This window comes from Ursus arctos, unplaced genomic scaffold (genome assembly GCF_023065955.2).
Source record: "Ursus arctos isolate Adak ecotype North America unplaced genomic scaffold, UrsArc2.0 scaffold_4, whole genome shotgun sequence".
In the NCBI taxonomy this organism is placed as follows: Eukaryota; Metazoa; Chordata; class Mammalia; order Carnivora; family Ursidae; genus Ursus; species Ursus arctos.
Window position 1 is genome coordinate 30125317 of NW_026623056.1, and position 24327 is coordinate 30149643.

Here is a 24327-nt window from a genome sequence, read left to right on the forward strand (position 1 = left end):
CGCCCCCAGGGAAGGGGGGAGCCCTGAAGGAGGGTTCCCGCAGTACGTGAGGATGCCGATTCTAGCCGAGGAGCTTGCGTGCAGAGGCAAGGAAAGCCTGCCAGGAGCTTGGGAAGTGTCCCATGGTTCACTGTATCTGGAACTGTGCTCAGGGCGTGCTGGCGCAGGGAGGGGTAGGGGGAGCCAGATCATGGAAATCTTGAGGCCAGGCTGGGCTTGTGGGCTGGTTCTGGAAGCTCTGGGAAGCATAGGAGGGTTTTACGCAGGGCAGCGATGGGGTCAGGTGTATGTTTTAGAAAGATCACTCCCTGGCTTGCGGTGTGGACAGTGGATCAGAGGCAGCAAGCTGGGACACAGAAGCCACTTGCAGGGGCTGCCCTGGTCGCCTGGGTGGGACCTGATGGAGGCCAAGACCTGAGAGAGCCAGAGGCTGGGATGGTAGAGGTGCTTTAGAAGGATACGAATGGCAGCCAGGCCCGGGTTGGCGGGAGCAGGCCAGGCACAGGAAGGGGGCAGGTAGAATGGGGGTTGTCGTGGAAAATAAAGAGGAGTGGGCTCACTCGGTCCAGAAGAATGCACATCTGATGTGGCTGGTGGAACCCAGGGAAGCTTTGGAGGCTTTGAGCCAGGGAGTGGCATGACAAAGGCAGCGTACTAGAGAGACTGGGGCCATACAGGAGTGAGGAGGGCTGAGGAGGGGCTGTCTGGCTGGGACGGCATGGCCAGAACCCCACAGTCAGGGTGGATGTGGAACAGAAGGGACGAGTGTCCGCATCCACAGGACTGGGTCAGAGCTGGACAGGGCCTGGGGCCGAGGGGACAGGGTTAAATCTCAGAGGGGAAGTTCTGAAGAGTAAAAGAGAGTGAAAGCAGTTATATGGGTGGGGTGTTGACCTTGTGACCAAGAGAATGGGGGTGACATGGGCAAAGGCAGGGAACTTGAAGAGCCACTGGGGAATGGAAACCTGGGAAGGTGAGTATGGTTTGGGGTGTGGTGTCAGGGCGGTGGCAGTTGGTCATCCAGCGGCAGCTGGGGACTCGGGAGCCTGGGTGAGGGCCAGGGAGTGGGAGGGGATGGGCAGAGGTGCCGGTGGAAACCATGCTCGCAGGGGTGAGAGTGAGCAGAAAGAGGAGGGGAGGTGGGGATGTGCTGTGTGTGGGTGGGGGGCAGGAGGAGGGAGAGAACAGAAAGACTCAGGAGCAGAAGAGTCTTAGGGCCACACAAGGGGGTGGCCCAGCATCTAGTGGGCGAATGATGGGAGAATGAGGAAGGCTGGGCCAGCCAGGGCGAAGGGCCCCAGGTGGAGAAGTCTGTGACTCAGCCTGGCAGAGCGCCTGGTGTGGGCAGTGGGCTGTTGGGATGCAGGGCGAGGTCACCCACTCCTGAGGCCGCTGGAGCTCTTGGAGCAGGCGGGCCTGGGAGGAGAACACAGAAGGGAGGCAAAGTCGGGACCTTCCCTTCCACAGCATGGCCCTGGCCCCTCTCCCTGCTTCTCTCCCACCTCCTCTTTGACAGGTCTTAGCTTCTCTCCATTTCTTGGAGTCCATGTGCTTTCCCTCTCTCCTGGGCTACTGTCCCCCACGTGGAAATGGGGCACCCCAACCTCATCCTTCTGGTCCCCATGAAGCCCACTCTGACCACCCCATTCTCCCCAGCCTACGTCAAGTACCCCTGTGCAGAGCCCCACAGTACCCCATACCCCCATGAGACTGGGAGCTTTGTGAAGGAGAAGCCTTGCCTGTCCCACAGTTGTAACTCAGGGCCCCCAGCATGATGCCTGGAACGCGGTAGGTACTCAGTACATATTTGGTAACTAATTGAGTGACTCTTACGTAATGCTCTCAATAGCCCCATCACTGTTTAAAGATGAGGAAGCTGAGGCTCAGAGAGGTTCAGTCATTTGCCCGCAGTCACACACAATCTCAGGTGACACCCAGGATTCCAGGAGGCTCAGTACTACAGGTTCACCAGAACAGAAAACCCTGGTGGTCTCCCAGGAAGAAGGGCTCAAGTAACCCTGGGGGCATGACGCTAGCCCCACGCTTACATACATGTTAGTTCTTTGAATTTTAGGCCAGCCTGAGGGGTTCTCCAGGGCCCTGTAGGTGGGGGGCCCAGGTGTGGAGGAGTCGGCCTGGGGAGGAAAGGGGACCGCCAGGCAGGTGGAGGGAGCTGTGATGAAAGCATGTGCTTCCCTCCCCAGGAGCGGCTCCTGCTGTCTGTCCTGCCCCGTCATGTTGCCATGGAGATGAAAGCAGACATCAATGCCAAGCAGGAGGATATGATGTTCCATAAGATTTACATCCAGAAACACGACAACGTGAGGTAGGAGTGAGGCTGGGGGGTGAGGGCAGGGGGGAGAGGACTGATCCCCCAGCGAGACAACATCCCCACTTCTTCCCCTTCCAATGGAGCACAGCCCGACAGGGTGGTCTGTGGCTTTGGAGTGTGTGTTGTCTGGGGCACCCCTGTCGCATGGCACCCTTGAGGTTGGTGAAGTGAATTATTATCGAGGGATGGGAGGGGAGGCCCCAGGGAGAAGCTAGAGAAGGAAGGAGGAGAAAGGAGAAAGCAATAGAACCAGCTGTCGGGGAAACTCCTAACCCAGCAAGGGAGACAGAAAGCAGACTTGGGACCCACAGGTCGCTCTCACCTCAACCTTCATCATCATCTAGCAGCTTCCATGCCTTCTAAGCCGGTGTGTGGCAGGCACTGTCCCAGGCATTCCCCACCTCGTGGCTAATCCTCCTGGTCACGCTGCAAGGTGCGTACCCTCCTCACCATCCTTTGTTTAGAGTTTGAGCTCAGAATGGCTAAGACTTTGCCAGGAGTGGTGAAGTGGGGGTGCGCCCTGGTCAGCCTGCCCCGAAGCCCATGCCCCTTTTACTGCACATTTGCCGCTTCTCTAGACAGAAGCTGCTGACAGCAGGGACGTGCAAACAGATGCAGCCTAATAGAGTGCAAAATCTGCTTAGGAGCTCCATGGGGACGTGGAGCGATGCAGTGGCCCTCATCCAGCATGGCTTCCTGGAGAGCCCGGTAATCCTCCAATATGCCCAGAAAAGGAGCTGCTGTGTCTGCCTTCAAGAGAATGACTTTCTCTCTGGGCAGGTTTTCCTATGACCCACGAATCTGCTAAGGCTGGTGTAGAGGGAAACTTGGAGGCTTTGGCTGAATTTCCATAAAGGGTTAAATGGAATAATAGAAATGATGGTGTGTGTACACCCATGCACACACTAATACACATCCACTCGGGGTGAGGCTGATGGCCGCGGGGGCCGGGAGGGCGCTGTGTTCTCATGTAGGGATTGTCAGAATTTCAGGCAGAATTGCCCAGTTCCCAGGTGTGCCCCAGAATCTGAGACCGTTGGTTCTGCCCTTGTGTCCTGTATGCATCTTCCAAAATAGACTCTAAGCCTTTGGGAGAAAAAGGTGACCTGAACAACACTTTTGTCCTCCGTTTTTGGGGTACCCCAGTCCCCCGAAACCCACGCATGCTCCACTGTCAGGCAGGGAGAGTAGCCGGCGGCAGGAAGAAGGCTGCCACTGGCCAGGTTCCCACACCTGCCCAGGAGGCATCCCGAGGGACTGTAGTGCCATGGAGCCGAGCTCAGAGAGGAGAGTGGGGCCCAGGACTTGGTAGGTCGCGCTGATGTGGTGGTCCCCCACTTCTGCTCATGCCTGCCTCTGACTCCACAAGGTGGAGTCATTGCTCACAACAATAGTTATATAGAGCCTTCTTTGACCCACATGCTATTCCGAATACTTTCGTACATTCACTGAGTCCGCAGAATACATAGAAGAGGTCAGTAGCACTATTATTTCCATTTTACAGGAAACTGAGGCACAGAGATTCATTTGTCTAAGATCCCAGAGCTGGTTAAGTGGGACAGCTGCCCTCAGAAAGCTTTTTGGTATCAGAGTTCTTACCTAGCCTTACTAGGTGTTTTTTATATGCCCAGGAGAAAGGAGTGTGTATAAGGATTTGTGGGAAGGAGTCTCAGGGACCCCCCAAGCCAAGAGGAGACTCCGAAGAAAGGGAGGAGAGAGGTTTGGCTTCTAGAGAGAGAGAGAGAGAGACCGACAGACAGACAGATAGACACTGTGGACCCATCAGGGGACTTTCCTGTCTCATAGCAGCCCCTGAAATCTGGGGGACTCTAGGACACATAAAGAAATAGCCTTCCCTATTAGAACACATTCCAGAGGCCCAAAGTTCAGGTGGGAAGGAGTAACCTGCCACGTGGTTCCAACACACAGGAGCCCCTGAGCTCCTCCTTTCCGGGATTTTCTCTCTTGGTCTTGTCTTCACGGCCTCACCGGCCCTGGCGTCATTCCAAACCCAGCATGGACAAAAGGTGTTCTCCTTGACTATTCTCAGCACAGAAGAGCTTCTGGCGGACTCCACTGAAGTATGAATTTGAGCGCAAAGGGAATGCAGAAAATTCACTGCTCAGAAACAGTTTGGCATGCAAGGCATAGGTTCTCAGCCTGGCTGGGCTAACACATCTGGCCACCTCTGCATCTCCGCCCAGCACCTTGCCCTCTCACCCCTCCTTCTCCTGCCCCTCCTTTGCTTTGGGCCCCCAGCCCTCCAGCAAAGGGGTTTGGTCAGAGGGACTGACCCAGGCTTCTTCTGCCACCACAAGGAGTGCCCTGCCCTTGGGGTGACGTCCCTCTCCCCCCTCCACTCCCATGGAGGCCGTGACTTCGGGTAAATAAAAGAATAGTACCCTAATCTGCAAGTGGCCCAAGTGTCCATGTGGCAAGAATCAGACCCCAGCCACAATGAGGGTATTTCTGTTTCCGGACGTGCTACGGATCAGTGGCAGCAATCAAAGAGATAAAAGGAGAGAAAAATCAAAATGCTACCCTTTTCATAGGGACAGACCTAATCCTGACTCTGAGATTGCCGGGCTGCGGGTGGCTGGTCCACATCAGAGGCCAGCCACAAGCCATCACATGCGAATCGCCCGCGGGCCGTTCCCAGTTCCATTAGCAGCTCTGGCTGCAGCTCTTGGTGGAAACACGTTGCGTGCTTAGTCTCTGTTTTGCGTTGAACTTTGACTTGAGCTGGGGGCCGAGTAGTAGGTGGAGGGGTGACGTCACAGTGTAGAAATGCACCCCGGGGCCTGGTGCGTGGTGCCGTGATTAGGTCTGGGGCTCAGGGTTAGGCAGCCATCGCTCCACCCCCGTCCTGGGCTCCTGTCAACCAGGCTCTGCGGTCCCCTGGCCATGTGACCAGGGCAAGTGATAGGCCTTGATACTCTGAACCTTGGTCTCCTCCTCTGCCTGATAGGGCAGGAAGAATAGCTACTTAGCAGGGTTGCGAAGAGCGGATGGAAGTGTGTGAGGGAAGCGCTTAGCGTGGTCTGGCAGCAGACACGTGCTCCGTAATTGGGAGCAGTGATTATCGTCGTTACTGCTATTATTGTGATGATTATCACACTCGTATCAACAAAGCAAGGCCTGGGGATTCTCTCGCTGGAGAGTGGAAGGGTGATGAGTCACGTTTGTCAATTCTCGGCGGAGTTATAATATTTAGAGAGGGTGATGACATGCTGCTCTCTAGCCCCCTCCGAGACAAGGCCACAAGAAAAATAAATCAGCCCTGCGGTGTGACAGACTGGGCCTGGACCTACGGAAGGGGAAGAGACTAATGGGTGGGGAGAGTTCAGCCTGGGCAGGGAGGGGTGACAACAGACCCCCACTGCTCTCTGCGGCCTCACCCTTTCCTGACTTCCAACAGAATTGCCCCCTGGGACCCGCCAGGAGCCTGCGGATGCTTTGGTGCTGAGTGACCACTGGCAATGCACTGAGGTGGGCCAGAGGCCCAGAAACCTCTGGAGACGCCCCTGGAGCCCCCAGCCTCGCCTGTCTGACATGTAGTGACAGATGGAGATGTTTTAGCCCTCCTGGCTGGACAGGTCAGGTGGGGCCAGGGCCCGTGGCTAGGGTGTCAGACCTGTGGCTTGAGGACCCTCCTCCGTGTCCTCTCCCCCAGATACCTGCCTCTCCTGCAGCCAGGGCAGGGTGAGGGTTAGAGGGGCTGTGCTGTCCCCATTCCTGGGACAGAGGTCTCCAGCACATGCCATCAGAGGCAGCTCTGCCTGGGAAGAGGGACACTGAGGTTGGAGGAAGGGGCCAGCCCTAGAAGCACATAGCACGTCCCTGTGGTTCACAGTAAACATACAGATGCTGCCAGAACCCTGCTGCCACCAGGTGACCCTTCCTAAGACGTCACTGTTGAGGAGCGAGATGAGTGTCTGTGTTGAGCAGCCCGGGTCGCAGCCCTCTCTGCCGCTTACTAAATGTGGGAACTCGGGCAGGGCTGAGCCTCAGCTTCCTCACTGTAACATGGGAGTGGTGACGTCCCCTCACTCCTGCATTCAGTGGATGTTTTCCTCCGCTTCCACTGGGGGGGCACTTACCTATAGAGGCAGGGATTGCAATGGGGATTAGGAGGGACACTGTCCCTGATGTTGGGAAGCTCACTTTCTGTTCAGGAAGTAAATTGTGGATCAGTTAGTAAATTGGGGATGAATCCTATGAGGAATGGGTCTATGTAGATGTTACAAAACTTACCACTCAGTTATTCTGTTATGATAAAAGCCACAAAGGAACAGAGCCTGTAGGAGGGGGCCCTAGGACTCGCTCCTTGCCGGTGTGCTGGGAGGGCGGGTGAGGGAGAGTATGGGCAGCCCCTGCCAGGCCCCCCACCCAGCAGGGAGCTGCAGACTGTTTGCCCTCTGAAGGCGGAGCAGGGTATGAGGTGAGAGTCAAGGTCAGGTAACCCATACCCCAAAGGTTTCAGGGAGCAGGGAATGTGCGAGCCAGGCCTGAGAGCGTGCTGAAGGATGCGTGCTGCCGTGTGGTGTGGGTCCGTACTAAGTGAGACAGCGCCACGCCTGAATGACCTGTCCTCAAGCTGGAGCCCTTAGGTTTTAGAGGTTGTAGGTGGCGGGGAGGGCCAGAGAGCCAACTACTCCAGGGGGTGCTGGTCCTCACCTGGTCCCGTCTGTTTGGACCCTGGGAGGGGTTCACGATGGAATGTGGGGGTCTTGGCTTATTGGCTCAAATCACAGCCTCATTCTCAGGGGCCTGGCCGAAGAGCTGCTCACCCAGGGGTGGAAATGAGGGAACAGCCGTCCCTGCACAGTAGGGGTGTGGTGGGGTCTGGGGAGGGCTCTCCTCCTTCCTTCCCCCTCCTTTCCCTTCTCTCCCCAGCCTCTCCCGAACCTCCCCCTTTTAAGGTTATCATCTCGCCCGTCTCCTTCAAGGACTTGGCTGTGTCCCCAGGTCGTTCTGGTGCCTGGCCCAGCTGCGGCATGGCTCTGAATGATAACGGCCTCGCGACCACATCCGCGGTGCTCAGATACCTGTTTGGATTGCGAACCCTGTGGGCAGAGAGGAAAAATGTTTACCGCCAGTCATATTCCTGGCAAACGACCACATAAGGGATGGTCCGTAAACCTAGCACTCCTGTCTCCAACCTGATATTAAGAAAAGTACTCTGAGCTCTACGCTATACCGATTCTAGACACGAGGGGCCTTAATGTTATTATCTCGTTCATTCCACGCTTACCGTGCTGCCATTCTTCACCAGCTATGACTAGGAGTGGATAGAAAAGACACTGTGCTTGCCCCTTAGGGACCGTCCAGCCCTCAGCAGGGAGGTCGGGCCGTGCCCGGTGCTGTGGGAGCCGCAGCCTCATAACCCAGCTGGGCCCACTGGGAAAGCCACTGGGGGTGGGGCTTTGCTCTTTAATCAACTAATTAATTCATTATCTTACTTGTGATAAAAGATACCTAGTATAAAATTGGCTGTTTTAACCTTTCACATTATTGTGCGTCCACCATCCCCATCCATCTCCAGAACTTTTTTCATCTTGCAAAACTGAAACTCTGTACCGATTAAACAACAGCTCCCTATTCCTCCCCTCCCCCAGCCCCTGGCAACTGCCATTCCACGTTGTGCCTGTGAAGTTGACTCTTCTAGGCACCTCACGTAAGTGGAATCACATAGGACTTGTTCTCCTGCGATGGGCTTATTTCACTCAGCATCGTGTACTCACGGTCCGTCCATGTTGTAGTGTGGGCTGGGATTTCCTTCTGTTTCCATGGGGTGTGTATGCCACATCTAGTTTATCCGTTCCCCTGCGGATGGACACTTGGGTGGTCTCCACCTTTTGGCTGTTGTGAATGATGCTGCTGTGAACATGGGTGTCCAAATTCCTCCTTGAGTCCCTGCTTTTAGGTCTTCTGGGTGTATACCTGGAAGTGAAATTGCTACGTCATATGGTGTGTAATCCTATTTTTTATTTTTTATGGGAGCCCACTGCGTTTTCCATAGCGACTCGCCATTTTGCCTTTCCACCAGCAGCGCACGAGGGTTAGTTTCTTTACTTCCTTGTGTGGAGGTGGGTGTTCACGAGTGACCAGAGTGTGTCCTCAGACACGGAATGGGGATCGGTGGGGAATGGAGCCAGCAGCCAGCTAGGACTTATTATTTTAGTGCTTTGGACTCAAAATTGGGGGCTCTGGGGTAGATGGGAAGGGAGAAATTTAGGGTGAAGAGACACTGACCTGTTGAATGTGTCAGGCTGTGCCTTTGAAATTCTGATCCTAATAAGAATTCAGAATCAGAAGGATTATCCCGGGTTGGGTAAGTCAGAAAAGACATCATGAAGGTGGAAGGGTTAGAACCAGATCCTAGAAGAATGTAATTAGTTTTCAGTCTTTTTGTGTGTTCTTTATAGAACTAACAATACAGGGAGGACAGTAGAAAGCAGCACATACTCATCACTGAGAGGTCATGGACTACTGCTCGGTCTCGGTGCGGTCCCCTCCCCCTTCGCGGGCTTCTCCTGTGGGCCGCGTCTCCCAAGCTCATGCACGGCTTTGTAAGCACAAAGTCTGTGTGCTGGGAGGTCCATTGTCTGGGTGGTGGGAGTAGGATTTGGTGGGCAGAAACAAGATCAGGGGATCAGGGTTGGAATGGGGTCTGCAGGAGGCCCCGAGGCTGGCTACAGGGATTCCAGGACATATGTTGACCCCAGACCCGTTGGACCCAAGCCTGACAGTCAAGCCAGTCGCAGGGCCCTTCTGCTTTCTGAAGGAGGGTGCCCCGTTGCCAGGAGAGAAGAGAGGGCCTGGCTGTCCAGGGTGGAATGTACACCAGTGCGTTCAGCGTTCTTTCATTGGCCTTTCCCCTTTGCCTCTCCCAGCCTGTCCCTCAGAAGGTTCTCTGGCTGCTCCTTGTCCATACACCCTGCTCTAATTGTTTTGCACGCCCCCCCTTGGAAAATGCCCAGTCATCTGGTGTCCGTTGTCAGCCAGATGTTGGTATGACCAGCTGACTGCTGTTCACCTAGCACATGCCGGTGACCCACTTCTCCTCCTTTGTCGTACTAGCGGCCTGGGCCCAAGACACTCCCTTGGCTTAGAGCAAATGGGGGGCACTCTGCAAGGGGTAGACCCCTCAGCTGTGGCCAGGCCTCCCCAGCCTAGGCTGCTGGGGCCTCCAGGGCACTTCCTGCCCTGCTTCCCTAAGACATTTAGCTCCCGCTAGGCCCAACGTCCTGGGAGTTGGGCTGAGTCCTTGCCATACTCCTTCCTGCCCCTGCCCTATGATCTCTGTTTCCCCAGGACCCCTGCCCCTCCTGGGCCCACCTCGACAGACAGTTTGCCTCTCAGCATTTCTTGAGTCCCCTGTGTGTGCAGTGCCGAGAAAGGCAGGTCCGAGGAGCAGGTCCTTGGCGCTGCCTTTGCCCAGACCTTGAGAAGAACTCGGCGTGTGGGTGGCCCAGGGGCTGCTGGACGTGGCTTCCGTTCAGGAGCAGGGTCAGACTCCAGCATCTTCATCAGGTCACAGCACCTGTTGGTATGAGAGGGAACAACAGCGGGAAATGCACTTCCCCAAAAATGCGTGTGGAGAAGCTGGGCTGAGCTGCAGCAGAAGGCTGAAAGGACTGTTGTGGTAATTGGGCCTGAAGTGCCTGCCCGCTCTCGCCTGTGGAGTGGGAGGCGGGCGGCCACGAGTGATGGATGGCAGGCAATTAGGGAGGAGCGCGCTGCCAGAGGGGGCTGGCCCGGCTTCTGCGCGCCCACTGCGAGGGCCTGGTCTCCTTGCCAAGATGGGCTCGAGTAGGAGCTGATCAATGAATGAGGACCTTGCTGCGTGTCTGGGCCTGGCGTGGTTGGAAATTGGCCTTCAGGATTACCAAAGAGCTGAGCAGGAGACCTTGGCCAGGGGAGCAGACAGTCTGCAGTTGGGTAAACCTCAAAAACAGGAGCGTCCAGAGTGACAGCCACAGAGCAAAATCCTTCCCCGTGGCGATAGCACAGGCCTGTGACTTCGCCTCCGCCAGGAGGTGGGGGAATGTGGAGGTGGCGGAGTTTCCTTAAATGTGTAGGAGATGCTGCAGGGTTCAGAGCTGGGACCTCAGAGAGCCTGTCCAAACCTCTGCACCAGTTAGCAACCCGCTCTGAGCCCTGCTCTGAGCTCCTCCTCTCTTAGCTGGCTGTTTGCTCCATCTCATCACCAACTTGTCCGCCAGCAGCCTGGCCTCCCTGACTCCTTAGCAGCTGCTGAAAGCCCCAGGAGGGGCCGCAAAGAGTAGATCCCAGCAGGTTGGAGGGAGGCTCTGGCTTTCTAAGCCACCGGAAGCCCTTCACCCACCAACGTCGTTTCCCACGCCTCCTGGCATGAACTAGGAAGCCGCTCATGGCCTGTGTAACCATTCCACCGTTTGTCCCGTGAATGCTGCTGGCACCAGGCCCTGGGTCCCACAGCTCCTGTCTCAGGTGACTTAGCCCGGGACCCCAAGAGGCCCCATGGGGTTGAAGGAAGAACTGCTGGAGTGACCGGTCTTGCCTCTTGCTTGCTTTGAAAGTATGACTATTCTCTTCCAATCAACAAATATACATTAGGCACTGTTATGGGTTGAACTGTGTCCCTCTAAAAGATATGTTGAAGTCCTGACCCCTGGAACTTGTGAGTGTGGAAATAGGGTCTTTGCAGATGAAATCAGGTTAAGATGCAGAATAGGGTGGGTCCCTAATCCAATATACGTGGTGTCCTCATAAGAGGAGGAAAATGCTGTATAAAGACCCAGATACACAGGGACACCCCCCTGTGAGGTCAGAGGCCGAGATTGGAGTAACACAGCCACAAGCCCCGGCATGCCAAGGGTGGACAGCCACCACCAGCAACTAGGGAGAGGCAAGGAAGGGTTCTGCCCAGAGTGTCAGAGGCAGGACGGCCCTGCCGGCTCCTGGATTTCAGACCTCGGGCCTCCAGGACTGTGAGGGAATACATTTCTGTGGCTCTAAGCCCCCCGTCTGCAGCACTCTGCTATGCAGCCCTGGGACGCTAATACAAGCTGCTCCTGTGGGCTGGGGGGCACATAGGGCAGAGGGCACGTGGATGTGACCTGTCTGTCCTCAGTCACCTGGTTGCACGGTTTATTGAACTGTTACTCTGTGTGCCAGACAGTGTGCTGGTAGCTGGGATGCAGCGGTGTACGGAATAGACCAAAACCCCTCCCTCAAGGCCTTTACGTTCTAGCGGGAAGAGATAAACAGGAGCCTAACAATAAAGCAAACAACAGCAGGACTAGAGTAAGGAGTGAAACGTGCACTGGAGAAGAGTATGCAGGGAAGGCAGGCAGACAGGGGAGGGTTTATAGATTCAAAAGGGCGATAGAAGTCTCCTTGAGGTGACATTTAAATGAGTGCAGTGGTTCTCAACCCTGGCTGCATATTAGAGTCACTAGGGAAGCTTAAAATAAAACCAAACCGGGCAAACTCAATCAATACAGAGCCCTACCTCAGACTAATTAAGCCAGAATCTCTGGGCGCGGGGCTCTGGGACCACTCTTATAAAAGCTCCGGGTGTTTCTAACAGACCCCAGGTCTAAGAACCACTGGTCTAAGCAGCTGTGGGGGAAAGTGCTCCAAGACCCAGCGAGGTCCCCCGTGGAGAAGGAGAATGATGGCAGGCCTGCCCACAGCCAGCTGTGGCAGAGAGAGGCCTGTCCCTCCTCACTGGCTAGGTAAGCTCAGTGAGCGTGGGGGTCACAGCTCAGTGAGGTAACAGCTGCTGAATGTGCCCCCTCTCGATGGCATCCCGGACTTGCCTTCTGAGCCCCTGGTCCGCACTCCTGTCTCTCCTTCCTCCCTGCACCCTTCTCCTCAGCCTCGTGCCGTGGGTTACCGGACCCAGCAGTCATCCCGCCAAGCTGGGTTCAGGGATTTCAGGGTCCCACCAGCCCCCATGGGGAAACGCTGTGGTGGGTCAGGAGGCAGAGTGAGAGGGGTTCGAGGATGAGAGCCTTTGTTGGGGTTTCTGCAGGAAGGAATGGGTGAGGCAGGGTAAGCAGGCTTGGGATGGGCTAGTTTGAATCATTTCATTGGGCTCTGGGGCATACGGACAGTTCCGAGTCTGGTACTGGTCCCAGGGGTGATTAGGGCAGGGGAGTCGTGGTCTGAGTGTGAGAGCCTGGCTGGGCTGTGGGGCTCTGGACCCTAAGGCAAGCTGTTGACTGTCCCTAAGACCCGGCCAGCCTGGGACCGACAGGCTCTCCACGGGTCAAACATCAGAACAGAAAGACAGGCTTAATGTACCAAAACACATTTTCCAGATAAAGTGACAAAATATGTGTAGTTCTGCATTCCTAATTTAAGAAAGGAAGACTATCTCTGGAGCCTCAGGAGCCTTGTGGTGTAGCGGGAAGAACACCCCCTGGCAAAGGAGCCCACCACGCTGCTGTCTGCGGCTTCCTCCCTGAGGCTCAGCCGCCTCGTCTGTGAGGAGGACGCACCGAGCCTTCACTGCGGGGCTGCCTGGAGGACTCAGTGAGAAGACAGTTTGGAAGCTCCCAGCCCTGAGCCAGGCCACTGGGAGCATCTCAGTACATGAGAGTTATTACTCTTTGTGTCCATTTAAAGAAAAAACTCTAGGGGCCCTTACACACTCCAGCCCTGGGGCCTCACGTCTAGTGGTGTGTTGTGAAAGAAAGGAAGACGTTTTTGATCTCCGGAACACAAGCCACAGGACGGATGGAAGAGCCGCGGTGCACACTGCAGGGACTGGCTGCTCCATCGGACTGCGCGTCCGGGGGTGAGGCTGGCGCTGCTGGCAGGGACAAGTTGGAGGCTTCCAGACATGCTTGCCGGCTGTGTCATCCTCTCTCTCTCCTCCCTGAGCCTCTGCAGTCTGTCCCTTCTAGAGGCTCCCTAGGGATGGAGGGCTTGGGTCCAAAACCTTATCTGTGAGGCTGGGAAGTGAGACTTTAACATGATCGCCACCAGGGCCTGAAACACTTTCCAAGCCCATGAATCAAAGGCCGCAGCTACCTTGAGGGGGCTGCTCAGGCGTCAAACAGGGCCGGCCCAAGAGAGGACAGAACTGGGGGGTGGGGGCAGGCCCCTGTCTTTGGTAACTCAGGCGGACGCACTCTCCCAGGCCTTATATGCCTCTGCCCCGTGTCCCCCCCCCCCCCCCCCCCCCCCCCGCTGAGCGGGAGTGAGGGCACAATGAGAGCACAGAAAGCGTCTCCCAGCCAGCAGGGAGAGGCCAGCATCTCGACTCTCCAGTGGCAGGGGCCCCCTTAATGCCCTCCCCAGCAGCTATTTGGAAACCGCACCCCCCCCCCAGGACTCTTGCTGGCCAGCAGCCCTCCTAAGGCCCAGGGTGGCCCTGGCTGCATCTCCCTGACCTTCCTCCCTCATGGGGGTCTTCCTCCACCTGTCTCCCCAGCATCCTGTTTGCTGACATCGAGGGCTTCACCAGCCTGGCATCCCAGTGCACTGCCCAGGAGCTGGTCATGACCCTCAACGAGCTCTTCGCCCGCTTCGACAAGCTGGCTGCGGTGAGTCACCCTCCCTACTGTCCTCGGCACCCAGGGCCCGCGCCAGAACCAGCAGGCTGGCTCCATGTGGGCCGCCTGAGGGAGAGTGCTGCGGCCAAGGACCATGAGCCGCAGGGACGGGCCCTGTGCCAGCATGTGCCCTGCTGGGCAGAGGGGCTGCACGTGCTGTGGCTGCGTGTCCTCACGCTGCACGCAGTTGGCCATGTTTTTATACTGTCATTGGTCACGAGGGAGCAAGCGAGGGAGCCCTCCACCTGAGGAAGGGCGAGGGAAGTCCTGCAGGTGACACTGCCCAGGCCACTGAGGAATTTCTGTTCGGTGGAGCAGATTCGGTGCCCGTAGAGCTATTTTCTTGATGAGCTTGGCCAGAGTGGTAAGAGAATGAGTCTGAATCCCAACTGGCCTGCAGACAGCTGCTGCGTGCCACCCCCCAGAGGTTTCCAGAAAGAGGACTCTGTGCTGTTTGGACAAATTGGAAGTAGCACCCCAGGGCATGGAGTGGTAAAGGACACGTCCACTCATCCGGTCCCTGTTTATGCTGTCATCCTTTCCAGCTTTTGTATCTTTGTCGAGTCATTCTGTGTCAGGGGCCACTCACTGCCGTGTCCACCGACGGGCAGACACGTTCCGTTTTGCCCTCGCAGGACATCAGATCGTTGATGAGAGGCTGCTGCCGGTCAGAGGGGGCGCCGGGGCCTCCAAGGGCATTGGACGGCGGGTCTCGCGCCTGCCTGGCGGTGTCACCGCCCATGGGTGAGCGGAGTCGGGTATATGCTAGGCCTTCAGGCATCGATGGGCCTTAGATGAGAATCCAGGCCGCGCGGACGCTTGAGTCCCAGCGTCCCACTTCATGAAGTAGCCTCTGGGGACCAGACTTGGAGAGCTGAGAGTTGGTGACTAAGGACATCCCGTGCCAGTCCTCGTCCTGGCTCAGTCTTGACCTGCTGGGTGACCCCCGCTGTGCCCGTTACTCCGTCAGGAGCAGCAGGGACAGGTGCCGCAGCCCTGCGGGGGTCTTAGCGCTCACACGCTTGCTGGTTGGCTGCGCGCTGCTTGGTCCAAGTCTCAGACAGGCTGAGGGGCACACGAGCTTTGATCAAGTCTCATTCCTGCTTCAGCCTTTTTGTAAAAGAAGGGGAATCAGAGAACTATTCGCAGAGCCTTAGGCCAAGAGTCCGAGCATTCTCCAGGGCCTGCGAGTGGAACCAGGGTTACTGACTCTCAACCTGGGGCCTTCCTCGAATTGATAAGTCTGCCCTGTTTGCTCCCGCATTGGACCAACCGCATTCTTCTTGGGTCTCAGCAGTGACCATAACAGTGAGTTCCTGAGCCTGGGGAGGCTGGAATGCCTGAGGGCTGCTCAGCCTGTCCTCCATCCCCCCTCGGCTCCTGATAAGCCTGTCCTGGGGCTGGGGCCATGCATCTGCCGGCACTGGGTCTGTGCTCGCTGCCCTAAAAGGCAAGTTATTCCAGGCATGGGGTGAATCTGTTTGCTTCCCGTTTCTTTCCCTCCCACGGCTCTTTCCTACTATTTTTAATTTTTAAAATTAATTTGCTTTCCAGGAGAATCACTGTTTACGTATTAAGATCCTGGGGGATTGTTATTACTGTGTCTCTGGGCTGCCTGAAGCGAGGGCTGACCACGCCCACTGCTGCGTGGAGATGGGCATGGACATGATTGAGGCCATCTCGTAAGTGCCCGTCTGGGAGGGGACTGTCCCTCAGCCTAAGTACCTGACGTCGGAGGGTGGATTTGCACCTCTAGGCTTGGGGCCTTCTCCTGGGCAACCTCTGCCCACAGCCGCCCGGGAAGCTTTTCCCAGAGGAACGTGTCCTGTAGGAAGGGAGAGCTTTGCAGACTCCAGGGCAGTGGGAGGTGTGGCCCCGTCTCTGCAGGAGAGGAGGACAAGCTGGCCGTCATGCTGTGCCCTGTGCATTGCACCCTTGTCTCGCAGGGCCCACAGCCACCCAGCCAGGTGTAGAGCCCAATGGCCCCATTTCTTCCCCGACGAGAAAGCTTGGACTCACAGAGGTTAAACATCTCCCCAGGGTAATACAACACGGCAGATGGATGCAAAGGCAGGTGTCCCCATTTAAGAAAATCCATCCTTCATGGGAGCAATAGCAAGGACCTTTGGCCAATTCTTGGTCACTGCCGGCCAGAGACGGGCCCCTGGTTATTAAAAGATGTGGAGACAATCCAAGTTTAGGCTCAGTAACTTTGAGCTTCAGAAGTAGCCTGGGCAGGGGCAAAGGAAAAGCTGCAGTGGACAAGGTCAGAGGTCAGAGTAGCTGTCCAGGAAGGTGGCCGGGTCCACTCGGTTTGGCAGAGCTCTTTGGGCAGTGTTTGCTGAGTGCCCCTGTGTGCCTGGGCTAGCTCCCTCGCCTGGAAGCACGGAATCTGTTGAGGGAGAGGCCAGGACTCCCGCTGCTGTGACACCAGGCATGCAGAGCGGGCAGCACCAGGTGAGAGAGACAGACTGAGATGGCGGAGTCCAGGAGGGGCATTTGTTTCCTTTGGGAGGACTAAGAGAGGCTTTATGCAGAAGGTGGCCCTGCAGTTAAGCCAGAAAGGTAGAATGAGGTATTATCGACCTAAGCAAGGGCCCAAGGCACTGTGGATGGAAGGCACGTTCCAGCAGGGGCGTCCCAAGACAAGAGAAATGATGAAGGACATAAGTCTTCCCTGTGTTGGTGTCAGCCTCTCGCTGGTGGGTGGGGAGGGGGGCAAGCATCCGATGCTGGTCCTGCCCACCAGGCCAAGTCAGGCTGCTGGTCCCGCCGCTGGCTGAGTGGGCCTATCCCAGGGTATCAGAGAGCATCTGGGTCCCTGAAGAGTACACACTGTGTACCATCCCGCCCCCGGAGCACCTGCACCCTCTTCTGCAGACCCCGCACCTCCGAAGCATACCCAGAGCAGTACAGCTTCCATCACACTGTCCAGCCTGCAGAGGGCCCACCCATGTCCCGGAGACCCCCAGCCCTGGGGATGGGGCATGTGGCGGGCACTGGTGCTGCTTCTAGCACGGAACCTCCCTGGCCCCTGCACCTGCTCAGCTCTCTTTCTCTTCTGAGCAGGACGTATGTCCGCTCTTGAAACTCACTGAACCGCCTTGCTCCATTATGCTGCTCCATTATGCAACATCCAAGAAGCAGCAGTGTGGACAACTCTGAGCATTATATGAATGGCGTTTGGAACGGCTGTAACTTCCCTGTTTGGCTCGGGTGGGCACTAGTATGCATTTGCATCTCAGGATACAGCTGGATTGACTGAGGGGTAGCAAAGGCCCAGGGCACCTTTGCGGGGAAGGGGAAGCGGTGGGGCCTGGGTTGTAGTGTGAGGCACTGTGCCCCCTTGTGGCCACACTGGGAAGCGACGCCTCACTGCTTAAAGCACCTGTGTACCAGGGTCCAGCCCCTGCCCATCGGGTGAGACAGTCTCAGACTCTGGATTTGGGCTGGACCAGAAAGAAATGACTCTTTGACCCCTGCACCTTCTGTCACACCCCCGACCCCGTGCCTTCCAGCCTCGCCCCCACTCTGTGCGCCTGGCCCCTGACCCTCTCCCAGCCTTACCCCTGCTCCATCCCCAGGTTGGTCCGGGAGGTGACAGGGGTGAACGTGAACATGCGCGTGGGAATTCACAGCGGGCGAGTACACTGCGGTGTCCTTGGTCTCAGGAAGTGGCAATTCGACGTCTGGTCTAATGACGTCACGCTGGCCAACCACATGGAAGCTGGAGGCAAGGCAGGGTGAGTGAGGGCCCAGACTTAGCTTCCAGCCCAACCCCACTCCTCCAGGGTGACTGTTGTGAGGCATGGGACTGGTGTGGGCAGGCTGGGGTAACTTGCAACTCCAGGTTGGCAGAATTTAAGGAGAAATTCCTCTCCTTATCAAATGACTTGACCACGCTGTGGCAAGTTGTAGGGAGCAGCCTCTCAACCTTTGCCCAGACTTCACCCAGAAGGTACTTGCACAAAACGGCGTCTTGTTGTGCAGTGCAATAGGTGGGGTAGAGTTCTGGAGGAGGGAGGAACCGTGGGTAATTTCGGGGTAGCCAGGACAAAAAGGAAGTGGGACATGAGCCTGGATGACCGGGCAGGATTTAGACAGGTGAGGTGGGGAGAGAGCCAGGCCGAGGGACCGAGGTGAGGACAGGCACAGGTATAGGGAACATGGTATTTCCAAGGAATAGAGCACATGACCTCTTAGGGACCGGTAGGAGAAACAGTGCCTGTATTAAAAGGACATCTGTACCAGGCTGGGGGATCTGGACTCAGTCCTGCGCTCAAGCCGGGCCCCCTGCTGGCTTCTGAGCCGGTTTGCCAGGTTTGTGGGCCTGAGGCTGTGTCCTCCAGTTGGGCCAATGATGTCTTCTGCTGTGCCGACTTCTGCTGTAACTTAAAAGCGGTGTGGTGTGCTCAGGGCCAACACTGTGAGCTTGAGCTCAGAAGGGGTCTACCCGAGCCACGTGATGACAGGGGAGGGATCCAGCACGTTGAGATCTAGGTCGGGATCTAGGTTGGGGTTAGCATTTGAGCGACAGTGCGGGGCTCTGGGATTTGAACTGTGACCAAGTCGGTGGCAGTGTGGTTCGGCATGGGGGCTGGAGTTCTGAAGTCCTGTTCTCTGCCCTCCTCTCCCTGCGTCCCCCCCACCTGCAGGCGCATCCACATCACCAAGGCCACACTCAACTACCTGAACGGGGACTACGAGGTGGAGCCGGGCTGTGGGGGCGAGCGCAACGCCTACCTCAAGGAGCACAGTATCGAGACCTTCCTCATCCTGCGCTGCACCCAGAAGCGGGTCCGGCTGGGGGAGCCGAGGGCTGGGGGGCCGGGCAGGTGGGGGAGAAGCCGGGGGGCTGCGGGGCGTTATTCTTCCGGGGAGGAAGGTTTCTTGGCATCCGCTTCCTTCTCTTCTCACTCTTTCCTTGAGTCAAGTCGTGCAGTCCTCGTGCAGTGTGGTTCCTGCTTCCCGGGAAGCACGTGACCGTTATGGAGGGCTTGCAAGGCTCACAGCAAAGTGAGGCTGTGTTTGTTTTACCTCCGTTGCAGAAATGCAACGGGCCTCAAATCAGTTAGCCGCAGCACAGCCGCAGGCCGGGTATGGAAAGGAAACAGCAAAGACTCTGTCCACCATCTACTCTCAGTCCAGCCTTTTGTTTCATGTGCTCCCTGCTCCTTGTCTGTCGCCTGAACCAGGCGGACATTGGGCCCTTCTCCGCCTCTCTGTCTCCCATCTGTCTCTGCCGGTCCCTACACACCTTCGTTTCTCCAGAGGACCTCTGTCCTTTCTCGGTTTCACCTTCTAGTCCCTCTCTCCTCCCTCCCTTTGTCCCAGCCCACACTTGCCCAAATATAAAACTGAATTATTAGCAGACTTCGGTGTTCTATTTTTAATAGTGTCATGTTCCATGTTCTTAATTTTTAAAGTGAATGAAGAGAACATTTTCTATTTCTCCCTAGATTAAAAAGCCTTTTACTGATGACTCTTTCCATTGCATTGACCTGTTGGTCAGTGACCTTTGATAGAGAAAAGCTTCCCTCTTTCTTTCATAAGAAGTTAGAGAAAGATAAAATTAAGCCGGGAGAAAAGTCCAGAGAAAGTCTTGGGTGACAGCACAGGTAGATCTGGGGGCTCCTTGGGGCAGGGGTCCATCCTGACAAGACATCACAGGGGGACCTCATCTGCCACAGCGGCACAGGAGCTGTGTCAGGCCCCCCACAGACCACAGGGAGGAATGGGAGGACTTAGAGTGCCTAATGGCTCATTTGACACAATTTTGAATAACTTGCTTGCTCTTTGACTGGAGTATAAGTGAACCGACTTCCTCCCAGGCCCTCCCACACCCTCCCCTCTGTTAAGGTGACAAGCTCTTCAGCCCCACCTTCCTGCCCCACTCAGGCTGAGGGCTCACCTTCTACTCTGGGTTCTCTGGGTCATGTTCCTCTGACAGGTGGTCCAGAAAGATGAAATGGAGACAGAGAGTGACACCCCATCCCCTCACCCCCCCCCCCGGAGCCATGTCAGCTGAAGCAGGCTGTGTCCCCTCCCCTCTGAGTCCCTGATCAGATGGGCTCCCTTCCCAGGCTCAGGGAGTTGAGGGGAAGGCTGCCTCAGGTCTCCCCAGGGCCTCTCCAACCTTCTGCCTGGAGCCGCATTGGATGGATGGGTGGACAGACAGAGATCGTGATTGGCATAGAGGCAGCCAGCTGAGGCCCCGCTTGTGTATTTGTAAAATGTGCTTTGGCCTTTGCCTCTCAAGTTCTCGTGACCCAAACCTCCAGAAGCCGCCTCTCTGGTAGAACCTGCCTGTTTGGGATAAGTTGAGGGGAGACTGGAATTCCTGGTCCCCTCTCCCCCCTTTGCCCCGGGCGCCTCAGACCCAGGCTCTGCCCACCCCTGAGAATTCTGTGCTGATGACAGTGGCCCGCACGCCCCTTTGCTTTCTCACAAGAGCACCCTCCCACCTAGGCCAGCCAGGGCTAGCGCTGGGGAGCGTGAAGGCTTTAGGATGCTCTCTACAGTGAGCTCTAGGATCCTGGCAGACTCTAGGCTCCAGGCTGTGCACAGAAGAGAGGGACACCGACCTTAACTCCTACATGGCCAGGCACCCAGGAGGGATGAGAAACGCCCCACTTGGGCTCACCTGGTAGGCTCTGCCCACAGGCTGACGTATCGGTTTTACTCTCCCAGAAAGAAGAAAAGGCCATGATCGCCAAGATGAATCGCCAGAGAACCAACTCCATTGGGCACAACCCGCCCCACTGGGGGGCCGAGCGTCCCTTCTACAACCACCTGGGGGGCAACCAGGTGTCCAAGGAGATGAAGCGGATGGTAAGTAGCAGGTGGGGCAGCGTGCAGGCAGTACCTCCAGGGCTAGGGCCTTCCATGGGTGTGAGGACTGGGCCAAGCCCCTTGTGTGGCCTGACAGAACCTGGAGAGCCCCAGAAGCAGCTCTGAGCTAGGAGCCCGAGTGCCTGACTTCTGACCCTGGGCTCTCTCTGCGAGTCCCAAAGGCTGGAAGCAGACCATGCGTCCAGCCAGAACCTCCAGTGCTCCCGTGGCACTGTCTCGTGGGGCACCAGCTCATCAGACGTCCTTCCAGCACCTTCTGCTTTTCCCAGGCAGCTGAAACACATCCTTGGGCTCAGTTGCTCAGTACTTTGTGGCAAGCGCCAGGCGATGGTCCCCCTTGCCCTCTGTGCTGTGAAGTGCCCCGGCCAACTGCAGACTTCCCATGGAGCAGGCGGACTGGATGAGCAGAGGCTCCGTCTCAAGGGACCCTGCCTGCCCCAGGGGACAGACACCCCCAGCCATCCCTGCATACACCAGGGACCATCTAATTCAGGATGCGCTGGCCGGGTTCTGCCAGCAATGATAGAAAGAATTCAGAGGGTGGGAAGAAGAGGAAGAGGGATGACAGAGATCAGGGCAGAGCAGCAGTGTTTCCTTTCTTTCTATCTGAGAGCTTGGCTTCTCCATCCAAGCACACTCCTCGGCTCGAGGGCAGCCCGGTTCCCAGGTGGAAGGCGCCCACCCTGGGAGAGGGATGAGTGAGGCCAGAGGGTGCAGGGAGCTGTGTTTGTGTGAGGGGGTGGGGGACACTTTGTTCCCTCAGAGCCAGAGTATAGGAATAAGATGGGGCATGCTGGCACTAGGAATCCCGATTTGGGGTCTGTGGGTTGGACCAGGTTTTAGCTAAAGCATCAGGGACTACAGATAAATTCTATGAAAAGCCAGCTGAGTCAGTAGATTGAGCCAGGGACAGGCTGGCGATCCAGCCATTCTGCTCCTTGCTAGCTTGCAAATAACAGATGACAAAGGTTTAAGGAAAACGGATAGGGTCAAAAAATGATTGAGTCAAGACCTCCATTTTAATTTTTGACGGTAAAGAAGCAACTCATAGGACACCAAGTTTATGAGGGAGCAGAGTCAGGGAGGGGTGCCTGCCTCCTCCAGGGCTTTGAGCTTGGACTTCTGCAGATCTCCAGCCACCACTCCCCCTCCTTGGGGGGGCCCCCCGAAGCAAAGAGCAGTTGGTGGACCCCCTCCGTTCTCACCCAGCCCTTTCATAATCTCCTGCGGCCTTGTATCTATGTGACCAGGACCAGAGAGGGGGTGAGCGGAGAGTGGGGGGGGCCACAGAGAGCAGGCTGCAAAGAGGGAGGCTGTCATCCAGGTGGCAGGGAAGAGGGAACAGGAAGACAGGAGGGAGAGGACAGAGGTGGGCAGGAGACTCTGGGAGCTAGGAGAGGAAGAGCCGCAAGCGGGCAGGAAAGGCACCCGATGGGCTTTCTCTGCTTAGTCGTTGGAAAGCTTTTTTCTTGTGATATTTGGTATAAGTGGAGTCTTTAGTTATTCTAGAGTCTCAGAGGAGGCAGTCTGGAGTGTAAGCACTGGTTTAGCAGACACATTAATCATTGTTAGGACCGGGAGCCTTGGAAGAATTAGCAAAGAATTAGCTGTCACTGGGGAGACTGGCCACAGGGCTTCTCTGTGGCGTCAGCTGCCCTGCCAGCAGGAAGGGATGGGAAGGTGTGTGGACACCTCTGCCACAGTCTTTGGGAGAAGAGACGCCCCGTCCCTCCTCCTGGCTGGGCAGAGTCTCCAGAGGCCAGTGTCGAAGGCGCACCTCCGCCCCCGCCCATCCAGGCAGAGTGTCCCCGCCGTGGGTGGGGTGGTTCTGGCAGCGGCCAGGCGCATCGTGGGCATTTGGTGGTTCACGTACCTGAAATCTTTGAGAAAGATACACAGAAGAAGAGCTTCTGCCCTGACTCCCCCCGACGCCGGGCGTGGGGGATTAGAGCACGCGAGGACTGGGAGCGCTAGGAAAGGTGCTAACTCGCAGGTGGCGCTTTTACTTCCTTAAATCTCGTTCCAGCTCGTACTCCGCTTTTGAGTTGTAGCGACGAGCTGCTCCGCTCTGCGCTTAGGCATGGCTGTCAAGGTCCCTGAGGGTACTGATCAATAGGCTTGACAGGAAGGGCAGGCAGGGGCCTCTGCTCATCTAACCAGGGAGGCTCTGCGTTCTCTGGGGCAGCAGGCTGAGCCGAGCGCTCAGGGAAGACAGGCAGCTCGCCAGGCCGGGCACGCAAACCAGAGCCACGGCCACGTGGGTGAGCGGAGGGGCCACGGCCTCTGCTCCCGTTTTAGGTCCAAGGAACAGGAATTGGGAACCAAACAGAACCCGCTGAGGCGAGCTGCTCCCCAGAAGTGCAGTGGGACAAACCGCAGGAATCTCTCTGAGGGTCCCCCCAGCCAGGCGGAGGACCGTTGTCCCAGAACGAGCAAGCAGGTCAGGGAACTTGAACCCAGTCTGCTGGACTGTGTTCTTATTTTTTAAGATTTTATTTATTTATTAGAGAAATTACAAACAGGGGAGGGGCAAAGGGAGAGGGAGAAGCAGACTCCCTGCTGAGTAGGGGCTCAATCCCAGGACCCTGAGGTCATGACCCGAGCCGAAGGCAGACACTTACCCGACGGAGCCACCTAGGCGCCCCTGGACTGTGTTCTTAAAGACCATGTGCTGTGGTTTATCTGCCAACAGCCCTTCCCAGTGCTGAGCTCTCCACACTAACACGGCACTCAGAGCAGACCTGGGCCCCAACCAGCCCCAGCAGATGACCAAAGAAGCATAGGAGAGTCAGAAACAGGTTCGTTAGGAACGTGTCAGGTGTATTTCTGAGCTACAGAAACCAGCAGAATACAGCTCGGTTATCCTCAGTCTCAGAGTACAATCATGGCCGGCCCCAGTGATGGAATTCAGTGCCAGCCCCTCACCGTATTCTGTGGACAGCTGGCCTGTCTGGGTTCCCTGATGCCCACTTAAGCTTGTGCCCTGACGGGTCCTGGGAGCACCCAGCATGGACCTGCCCCCAGGCGGAGCACTCACTTGAGTCACACCACCTCTTCCAGCTTGGGGCTGGGATGGTATAGTGGGCCGGGTCTCGCAGCCTGGACAGAGGGCCTGATGATTCTCAGAGGACAAGAAGAAGGGTTTGGCTCGTCCAGGGAGACCACTGCTAGGCAGCCTGGGAGGAGCTCAGAGTCCACAGTCGGGATTTGCCGCGTGAGGCTGCCGAGGCCCCTGGAAGTCCTCCACTGGGGGGTAGAATGGAGACAGAGCCCCCGATGCGGTGTGGACCCCACATCTGTTTCAGCATCTGGCAGCTCTGGCCCCTGAAGACCAACATAAATTCTGCTGTTTGCATTTTCACACCGTGTCTGCAGTGGGCACAAACGGAGGTGTGTTCGTTTGGGATTTGGGTTCACCTGGCGTTTACTGACCTCCATGTTTGCCCAGCAGTGTGCTCCACACTGGGCCACAAGAGACCACAGGTCACCTTCTGTCCTTGTTCTGGCAACCTGAGCCTTACCGGAAACAGTCCTGGGGTTGCTTGCCGCCTCCTCCACTGCCTCCTGGATTCCACCCCCTTCCCATTTTAG

General features: G+C 56.7%; 1 protein-coding gene across 1 annotated transcript in view; it reads left to right on the plus strand.

The window, feature by feature from the left end:
* The window catches only part of ADCY5 (adenylate cyclase 5), a 145768-nt gene that overhangs the window by 87621 nt on the left and 33820 nt on the right, over positions 1-24327 (plus strand). Inside the window, exons 3-8 of the mRNA XM_026494912.4 lie at positions 2205-2326; positions 13764-13875; positions 15439-15566; positions 17469-17627; positions 18540-18681; positions 20575-20715. Coding sequence (XP_026350697.3) covers positions 2205-2326; positions 13764-13875; positions 15439-15566; positions 17469-17627; positions 18540-18681; positions 20575-20715 — 804 coding nt within the window. The remainder of the gene's footprint in view (positions 1-2204; positions 2327-13763; positions 13876-15438; positions 15567-17468; positions 17628-18539; positions 18682-20574; positions 20716-24327) is intronic.